The sequence below is a fragment of the Oculina patagonica genome, chromosome 14 (assembly GCF_052425735.1).
Source record: "Oculina patagonica isolate OP01 chromosome 14, crgOcupat, whole genome shotgun sequence".
NCBI classification, from domain to species: domain Eukaryota; kingdom Metazoa; phylum Cnidaria; class Anthozoa; order Scleractinia; family Oculinidae; genus Oculina; species Oculina patagonica.
In genome coordinates, this window is record NC_135771.1 from 12303402 (window position 1) to 12314049 (window position 10648).

The 10648-nt window shown below is 37.6% G+C and overlaps 2 protein-coding genes across 4 annotated transcripts in view; both read left to right on the top strand.

Moving 5' to 3' along the window:
* Window positions 1-10648, top strand: part of LOC144637456 (hemicentin-1-like) — a 211294-nt gene that overhangs the window by 9087 nt on the left and 191559 nt on the right. The window contains exon 7 of one of the 3 annotated variants that reach the window (XM_078496515.1): window positions 9556-9837. The exons of the other annotated variants lie outside the window; for them this stretch is intronic. Coding sequence (XP_078352641.1) covers window positions 9556-9837 — 282 coding nt within the window. The remainder of the gene's footprint in view (window positions 1-9555; window positions 9838-10648) is intronic. 3 annotated transcript variants of the gene reach the window in all.
* LOC144638972 (pro-neuregulin-1, membrane-bound isoform-like) lies at window positions 888-4012 on the top strand. Its single transcript, XM_078498245.1, has 2 exons — window positions 888-1044; window positions 3657-4012. Exons 1-2 carry the CDS (start codon window positions 990-992, stop codon window positions 4010-4012), a joined length of 411 nt encoding a protein of 136 aa, XP_078354371.1. The 5' UTR covers window positions 888-989.

The following is a 10648-nucleotide window of genomic DNA, read 5'->3' on the forward strand; positions in this document are numbered from 1 at the left end:
AATCTCCAGGCTTCGTTTCTAAGGCTTTATTTTTAAAGAAAGAATGGAATGTGCAATAATTTAAGTGGCGAATATTTTCATATACTAATATTCCGTCACAATGTCGTCGTTGTTGATGGTAATGACAACAAAAGTCTTATTAGACATAAAAAGTTTGTCAAACAAGCAGCTGTTAAAGTTTTGTAGTTATTTATTTAAATTAGAAGGAAATATAAGTAAATGACGGTTCAGCCAATAAAATCACATTGACGTCAGTGTGTGTCATGGTGACACTAAAATTAATACATTTTTTTACAACATCCCCTTTAATTTATAAATTTGATTACAATTGCCGTCTTTACAGTGAATCCAATCTACAGCGCCGCCCTAGAAAAAGCGCCACATATGCAACAAAAAATTCAATAAGCGCTGCCGCATTTGGAAAGAAAAAGGCGAACAAGCGCCGTGGTACGGATGTGGCGCTTATTCGAGGAATTCTGTATAACTAGAAAACCAATTTAAAAAGGTGCTCAAAAGTGAAATTCCTGAAACATGGATGCCCACGATCAAAAACCACAACAACAGGAAAATTGAACGACAGCAAACCCCTGAGGGAACAACAGCACCCTGGGACAGCGAGGATCGAAATGCACCAATCACAGCTGTTGAAAACCAACCAATCACAGCGCAGCAGCGTGCTTTATAAGTTCACGCACAACCAGTCGACCTTATCGCCTGATGAAGACTAGCAGGGTGCAGTCGAAACATCGCGATCTCCATCATACGTGACTACGTCGTGGGACAAACAAACTCTACCACGATGAATTACCACAACATTTTTTACGATATCTTTGTTATTGCTTTTCGAAATGAATATCGAATTTACAGTTTCAGAACATAATCACTTTTCCGCTACTAATTCAGTGATGCGAAGCAGTGATTCGCTTCTAAAAACATCTGAGCGAAGAAAGTAAAATCGAAAAAGGGAGGCATTTCATTCAGGTCTCAGAATGGTTGTTAAGAAACTTTTGCTTCTGTTGCTTGCTGTACCTTTCACTCAGGAAGGTTAGTCATATAGAGCATGATGTGGTTTTATAATTAAAATGCGTCAAAACAATGGACATTATAATATTTTGATATGTATTTCATGTTCATGTAACAATCCTTTAAGTCCTGCCTTACCAACAAGTTGTTTCATCAATTCAAGGAAAAGATTTACAATTAACTTGTGATGTGAGATCTTTTGAAATACTTCGTACTTGCAAGTTGTTTTCACGATTTTGCGCAAAACTTCCGGGTAGTATGCGAATAACAACAAGAGAGTGTTTATACCGAGAGGTCCAAGCTACTGTGCCTTCGTTTGAAGTTTTATGTTGTAAGATCGAGAGAGTTAAAGTGGCTTTATTGAATTAATTTTAGTGATTTGAGAACGCTTTTACTTTCAAAATGTTCACACAGGCAATGTTATCTTTGGTCGCCCTGTGAGCGTCGGCCGTTCCAAATTGTTAGATGGTCAAAGCTTTAACAATTCAAAATCTCCGTAAAATGTGAAGGTGAGAGGGGGGAGGAGCTATACAGTAGGAAGCTTACACAAACCACTACAACTCTTTTCGCAATTTGAGCAATTTATGGTAAAAATTACGCTTTTTGTTCAAAAAAATTCACTGTTTTTACGCTTGACTTATCTCTTCCCCCTGCTGACAAATTTATTATTCCTTTTCAAAAATGATTAGCAAATTTGCATAGCAGTGCATAATCACTTTTACGCTTCTTATTAAGTGGAGTAAACTCAAACTGCAAAACGCCTGAAGCTATAATTACCAAACTTGGTAACTTTTCTCTTAAATTGAAACTTTGACGTTACCATAGCAACCGGTTTTAGACGTTTTTCGATGGCGTTTGTGTTTGTACACTTAGGGGGGTATTTACTTGCAACATACGCCTATAGCCGTCGCATTTTCCCGTTAGATTTTTTTATTGTTTTCGTGCTAAGAAAAAAAATAGTAAAAAATTCCAGCAGGGAAATGCGACGGCTACACTTTTCCAGTTTGGAGTGTTTTATTACAAAAGCAAGCTTTTTAAAACAGAAACAAATAACACTTCAAAAGACTTTAAAGCATGATTTCTATGAACCCCTAGGCTATTCCACAATTTGGCTGCTCGGTGAAAGAACGAACACTGTGGTTTAGCAGTTTTACATCAAAGATGCTTAAGTGCTCCCTGTGTCCTAGTGTTGTACGCTTGCAACTCAAATATCTTTATCAATCTACGGCTGATAATATAAGGAGGAGCTAGTCTATTGAGAATGTTTAAAAAAGAATAACATCCCTTAGATTTAACTGCTCACAGAAAACAGGGGAAAAGTGGTCATAATTAGTAGAATTTGTCAAAATTTGGTGGCAACATTTTGTAAAAGTGGTAATTAACCTATATTCTGTTTAGAAGTGCCCTCCCATACGATTGACCAATAAAAACGAGATGAAATGAGACTTTTAAGAATTAGAATAACAGCCTTGTAAAAGACGCCTAACCTTATTAATTATACTTGTAAAATTCATTAATTATTCATGAGGGTGCAAACTAATCCCAGCACAGTATTCAGATCACATGTACACAACTGTAAACCCCAATACAAATCAAGCAACATAATTAACTTTTGATACAAACTCCTGCTCAGCTAATTAGTATTCATTAACTGTTGCTACAGATCTTTACTGATTCGAATAACAATACTTTGCATTCAATTTATTGTTTTCATTTCACAAGTAGAATAAAGTATTCGCGTCCTATCTGTATGGGTGTTTACAATGGCTCGCCTATCGGCTCGCCATTGTAACCGCCCATACAGATATTCTGCTCATATTGTATCTACTACATAAAGTGCCCCAAAAGGAGGACACAAACGATGCTTTTTGTTCACTGAATGACAATGACAATTTTTCTGTACTAAAGCATTCTTTTTAGAAGTTACTTATGATTTACAGTCCAATGACTGGTTTTGGGGATGGACTTAATGCAATCAATCAATTTAAAGAAATTAAAAATGGACGATACAAGGTGGCGGCTATTACAATATTAAAAATGTCATAAATACGTCAAAGACCAATTAGCTTGAACGGACCAGGGTTATGACATCACCGACTGACAGAAACGTGACACTTGACTTTTGCAGTAGGTTGTCAAAACGTCAGTTACCAACAACAATTTTCAAAATTCCTTACACCCAACGACGAACAAGTCATTGTTTTTGCCGATGACAACCGAAGTTTCATCAGAAATAATTTATCACACACACCTTTGTTAAGAGTTTACGATTATACACTCAATTGTGATAGAAATATCAATAATATACTGTTTTATCCAACAAAATCAAAATGACGACAGAATGACCCAATGTCAACTGAGTTATTAGAATTACAATATATATATTGTGATTATGATTATGATTATGATCATTATTATTATTCATTTTAGTTCCAGAACTTCATAAAAGCCCGGTCTTAAATGATTTCAAATATTTGAGCGAAGAAAGTGAATAAGATAAAAATTGTTTTGTTCCTTGTGCTTGCTCTACGAAAACCAACTCAATATTTTCGCCTTTTCGCTGTTGGAAAAGGAGGCTTCAGTTAGCGTTTGGAAAGTTTTTTATTTCTAACTCTAACTAAACTTCATTGCAGATTTACCAGAAGTGACAAATGATGGAGATCAAAGACAGTTTGTAGCTATATGGAATGATCTACAGCTGACATGTCAGTATAACGCTTCACCGCCAGCGTCTGAAGTGCTGTGGAAGAAAGATGGAACAGTAATAGCAAGGAATGCTAGCGTAGAGATAAATGACTCACGGGTCACTATCCCACATTATAAAGAAAGCCATGTACAGCTGACCGTTAGCACAACTACCTCACAGGATGCTGGGAATTACACCTGTCTTGTTATCAATGATCTTGGCAATTCATCTGATACGACAATAATTGTTATTGAAGGTATGTTTAATTGTACAAAAGTAGTAGTGTGTTTCTTACCACAGTAGCGTATTTCTTTGGAAATTACTTATGTTATCCAAAAATGTCACTCGCAAGTTATTATCTCATGTAGGAACTACCAACAATAAGGGACAGCGAGAGCATTTTTTATTCGATATGAGATGATTTAGCCTTTTTAGTGCAGAATGCACTATTGTGATGGTTTGGTGGGTTGTCGTCTGCTAAACCCCTAATCCACTAAACCGCTAACGCGCTTTAAGCCAGTGTAAACTTTTAATCACCAATTAATTAATTAATATCAATTAATTAAATATTCCTGTGAAGAGGTGGGCGGCGCGGTGGCCTAATGGAAAGCGCGCTCGACTCCGAGTCGAACGGCCCGGGTTCGAGTCCTGGCCGGGGCACTGCGTTGTGTTCTTGGGCAAGACACTTTACTCTCACAGTGCCTCTCTCCACCCAGGTGTATAAATGGAAACCGGCGAATTTACTGCCGGAGGGTAATCCCTGCGATGGACTGGCATCCCATCCAGGGGGGAGTAGCAATACTCTCAGTCGCTTAACTTTGCTCGAACACAGACTTTACCTTACCGTTAGGAGGTAAGGGGGTGGGGAGCACTTGACTATACCCCTTAGGTAAAACGTGGAGCATATCTACGTTACTTTTATATAAACTAAAAGGTATATATTTGTTTCAGTAAACCCTTTGCTCTCCTTGTGGTACTATTCTTTCTAGGGCAACGTAATTTGCGCCGAACGCATGCGCAGATTAGTCTACGTTATTTTCTGGAACTCTCATGAACATCGCTTGTATTGCATGCGTGTTTGCAATAGTATTCCTGTAAACTCCGTGGCACCAAGTGAAAACCGCAAATTAATTAAATTAGATTTTGAGACTTTCACAGCGCTTTCGTAATTAGGTATGCAAAAACTTGCACCGGCAATTTAGGCGTGAACTCGTAATAACCAGGAAACAAATATCCTATCTTTATTGCGTTTTAAAGAACCTTTCGAAAAATTTGTTTTTTTGATTAGTTTTGTTCTTTACTTTTTTAAAATCGTCATTCGTGCAGTTTTAACCGTAACTTAATTAAATTAAGCAAATGTCATCGATGTCACCGTAAAACAAACAAAAAAAACAACAAAAGTATTATGTTACGGCATTTTCAAAGAGAACAAAAGTATCTTGTTACAAACGAAGGGTCGTGTTACGGTTGCAAAGATAGCGTAAGGAATACTCGGGAAGGAATACAAGTAGGCTTTTGTACATTATGCTAGCATTTTTTCGAGCATTTTAGTGAGGCAAAAGCATTGAGCATTAATCGAGGATTTTAGTGGCATTTTCCAGGAAAATTGATTATTTTCCGAAAAAATTAAAATAAAAAAATGTTTTAAGAGAAAATAAAGACTAAAACTCAAAATTCACGTAAAAGTAGCGATTTAGTAAAACACTTTACAATAAAAATTTGCGATAATACATTACTTAAAAACATTGTAAACTCCGTTTAAAAAATTCTAAAAAGACCACGACGTTTCGACGTTGACTTAACGTCATTATCAAGGAATGAAAATATGTGATTAAATGTATAAATACTAAAAATAGACAATAGAGAATAATTAATAAAAGTTGTGAACTGAAAAATGTTCAATGTCAAACAAAGAGTTTAGCACGTATAGAGTCCGCCTGCGTATTCAAATTTGGTCGCAGTTTCTTTATAATTAGCATCTCGTAAATGAGACAGTCAATTCTCGGCATTTTTTCAGGACACGAAATTGGTTTTTCCTTTAGGAGGTTCACATCGCCATGAGATTCCTTGAAATGCTTTCCAATCGCCGATGATTTGTGCTCAGCAATGCGTTTGTGTAGGTGTCGGGCTGTGTACCCGACATACTCTACATCACACAGATTACATGAAAAAGAATAAACAACGCAATGGTGATTAACAATCGTTGGCTTGAGTACTTTTGGTTTAAGCTCTTGTTCCAGTTTTTTGCTGACGAAAACTGGTTGCACGGTGACGTTGATCTTGTGACTTAGATCGCATAAATGCCGTCTGACTGCATTGGCAGATGTCTGATCTTTAAACGGGAGGCTAACACGGATAACACGATGGGTTTCAGATTCTTGCGGTGTATCCGCGGAGACAATACGGACAAAGTTGTTGATGGTGGAGTTAATAACGTGCATGGGATAATCAAGTCGAGTGAAAATAGACCGCAATCTATCACATTCCTCGTTGAAGGCTTCTGTTGTAGATGAGAGGGCGTGCGCTCGATGAACCATTGTCTTGATCAGGCAGTCTTTATAACGCTTATCAGTATGACTATGAAAGTGCAGCAGAAGACCAGTGTTAGTGGGCTTCCTGTAAACAGCCGTTTCGAGCCTTGTTCCATTCATGATTATATCCATTCCAATAAAAGGGATCTTATTATTTACTGGAAGCTCCATCGTGAACGAAAGGTTCGGGTGGAGGCCATTGAGAGTAGTGAGAAATTCAGTTGCAGCTTCAGTGCTGGGCATTCTAGCCAAAGTGTCGTCAACAGTTCACAACTTTTATTAATTATTCTCTATTGTCTATTTTTAGTATTTATACATTTAATCACATATTTTCTTTGCTTGATAATGACGTTAAGTCAACGTCGAAACGTCGTGGTCTTTTTAGAATTTTTTTAAACGGAGTTTACAATGTTTTTAAGTAATGTATTATCGCAAATTTTTGTTGTAAATTCAAAAGTCAACAACAAATAACTTCCTAGAGATAGCCAGCCCTTTTTTGTGCTTAGCCTCATCGATTATTTTGAGGAAAATGTTTTTTGGCTGTATTTATGAACTTGTATACCTTGTTACTTGCAACACTTGTACGTTTATGTAAGATAACACCATGTTAAAAACTTTGAAATTAATTAAAAAAACGTTCGTATAATGAGCATTATCGAAGCATTTGACTTTTTTGGGGGAGACCGAGCATTTTAGTGGGAAAAATCGAGCATTAAGGTGGAGCATTTTAGTGGGGAAACAAAAGTATAGTGTACAAAAGCCTAAATACAAGTAGTCTGCGAACAGCCTTTTGAGGCTTTCCGAAAGTAAATAAAGCAAATAAACACGAACATACAACATCTTACTTTCAATTGTCGACTCCATCGCATTCTGCACTGTCCTTTGAGTCTCTGAGTTTCTTTTGTCCTTATACCAAAACCGCTAATATTGGGGTGTCTGGAAAACCCGAATAGCGAATAGCGAATAGTACGAATAGTGCGAATAGTCGCGAATAGTGACGAATAGTCGCGAAAAGTGACGAATAGCCGTAAATATTCGCCGTGAATAAGCCTACAGAGCACGCACAGAGCAATCTAGTTCAAGCAAATTATATATCATATGCTTGCCCGCTCACTCTAAAAGAGAGTGCAAGTCAAGATGTAACTATATGAATCACTTTTATTGATCTATGAAGCCTATATCTCAATGCCGACCGACCATAAACTGTATTTACTCACATTTCGTTCTCATGAATCGCGATCCGAGGTACGTTCTATCAGCAAAACAATAAAATACAAATGAGATAAAAGTGTTCTGTAGTTAGTGTATTGATGTGAAAAGACAATAGAAGTTGTGTTATAGAAAAAAACAACGCCAACATAGCCAGAAATTCCGAACCACGACCCCCCACGAAGCGTGACAATTGTGTTTGCATGTGCTCTCAGGTTTCTAAAAGAAAAATATATAGATATCGTATTTCAGTCGATCGCTGCAAAGACCGAGGTGCTTGAATTTCACTGTTCCGATAAAAATTTCTTCAGTTGTGGTGATAGTTTTGAATTGGAAAGGGTTTTGTAGCTTAGCGAAGTAAATTTCTTTCGGCTTTTTCCACTTGAAAATTTTACGAATGCTAACAAGGATCCGCCATACTAACCTTTGTATATTATGTCTTGTTTATGCAAACCACTGATCTTTGCTTTGGGTTGCTCTCTCTTGCTGAAGATTAGAATCTCCATTCCAATGCAGAACTTGAAGACCACATCCAATACTTTAGTTTTCGATAATTTTTGGTTCTCTTCGAGTTGAATTCATTGCGGCTTTTTGCTTTATAAAACTCCCGAAATCTCGCAAAAATTGTCCGTCTTTGACTGCACACTTTCAAAATCGCTCGGATGAAACTCTTGACGAACGCGAGCTGTTTTCTTAACCGTATGTGTGTTTTCATCACAAAATCTAGCCACCATTTTGAAAAATAGTTCAAGCTGTTCTCCAGGCTCTTTTCGGCGTTTTTAGGGAAGAGTTAGAGCCTGGGACTTGAATTCCCCTGAGGGTTTTCGTGCTGCGTGACATATCGGTCACGGATCGAAAATGATTTTCGATCTGATTTACGGCGGCTCAAAACCGCTTGGAAAGGCTCCTCATTGTACGAAATCGGACCGGAGAAAACAGAAACGTATCAGTAGAGTTTCTACAGAGCTTATTTCAAGGAAATCTTTTTAGACAAGTGATAATATTTGCCAGATAATCTTTATTTTCTCGGCTGAAAGTTGGCTTGTCAGCGCCGGCGCTGGCGTGACTTGTTTTCTTGACAGCCGTGAGCCAATCAGCGCATTAGATATAATGACGTATGTCACGCCTGCTATGGTTCGGAATTTCTGGCTATGAAGCCAGTCTTATTCGCAGCCATTGTTTAGGCTCGTCACGCAACGCTTGCTTGCATTAATTTTATTCCCCTTTCTTTTTTGGACTCTGCCTGGGGCTGTCGATCACCGACAAGAAAACAAAAAACACAATAATTAGCTAATGAAACACTTTTTCAACGGTATAAAACATAAGAAATTCCGTTTATCATTTATAACTTTTCTCCTACCAAGCGTCCATTTTAGCGGGAAAATCTCACGTTGTTGGGAGGTACTGAGAACTACATGTCTCTAATTCGTCACTATTCCCGACTATTCGTCACTATTCGTCACAATTCGCGACTATTCGTCACTATTCGCGACTATTTGTCACTATTCGCGACTATTCGTCACTATTCGCGACTATTCGCACTATTCGTACTATTCGCTATTCGCTATTCGGGTTTTCCAGACACCCCTAATATTGCTAACAAGCCCTTGTTTGTAATGACGACGACGACGACAGTGTTGATGTACGAAAAACACTAAGCATCATTTCCCTCGAAAAGATTTTCTCGAGGACTCTCCTAATACATGTTGTACTTTAAATCCATAGACTCAAGAGATAGATTATTTTTTTTAGAAATTCTATCAGAAATGCTGAGTTTTTAAACAAACAAATAAAATTCTTATGTAACTTTGTTGCGTTTTACAGCAAAACCTTCAATTACTTCTCATACACAAGAAGATACTGTAGTAAAAGGAGGAAACATAAATATGTCTTGTGACGCTACTGGAAGTCCAGAACTTACAATATCGTGGACCAGAAATGAATCTCCTTTAAGTACAAGTGACAATTCCAGGATCAGTTTTTTCAGATGACAATAAACTGTTGACTATAACAAATTTGAACAGAACAGACAAGTAGTTCTACCATCGAATATTATAAAGATAAAAGGAATCTCAAGTTTGCTTTACGTTTCTTCTTTCTCTACAGATCAACCTGAGATTACTTCTCATTCTCACAGTATAACCACAATAGAAGGAGAGAACATCACTCTTTTTTGTAACGCTACTGGAAATCCAGCACCAACGATATTATGGATCAAAAATGGATCTATTATAAATGAAAGCGACAATTCCAGGATCAGTTTTTTTGGAGGCCAAATGCAGTTGACTATTATGAATGTGAACAAGACAGACAGGGGAGAATACCGATGTGTGGCGAACAACAGGGTTGGAACGGATACCTCCAATGCTATTACAGTGAATGTCCTATGTAAGTACAGTGTGGTTAAAAACAAATTGTTCGTACCGTAAACGTAGTTCAGAACAGTAATAAGATTTTGAAAATTTTAAACGTCTTTTTAGGCCTGGAAAAAATTATGAAAGTGACATTACCAGCTCATGACCGGATAACTCGTGGACTGTCGGGCTTATGAAATGAAACATTAACAAAGTTAAAACGATTGTAAATTTTACAAACCATAAGAGAAGTGTAGGAGAGAACGTTTTTATTTGAATCATGAAAAAGATATAAAAGCGTAATAAAGTTGTGTGTCAGGTTTCTGTGCGATCCCCAACCCTTTTTAAAATTCTAATCCTTTGCTTGTCCGGCCTTTAAAATATCAGTCGCTGAAGTCTGATGACCGAAAAAATTCGCATTTATTCGCGTTACATCCGATTTTCACCACACTTCGCAAAAAGCGTGACTAGATAATTACCCAGTCCCTCCGCAAATTTTAACTGAAACACTTCAATGTGGCATACACGACGAATAAGCCCGCTCAGTCAAAAGTTCGAAATCACACGCGGTGGAAGTTATCGATCGCGGTCGATCGCTACTAGCCCAGAGAGAGTTCTCTAGCTCCTGGAACAAAAAGATTACACCAAAGATGGCATTCCAAGTGATGAAGAAAGTGATTTGGATCGACAGCTGCAAATTTTAACGACGAATCGGGGTAAGAATTGAGTAAACATTCGCGAAGTGAAAACTGAGTCGCACGTGTCAATACACACGCGTGGTCTGAAACGCGACGAAATGCTGTATTTAGTCGACTTCTTACGTTCAAAACCTTGCTGATACTTTG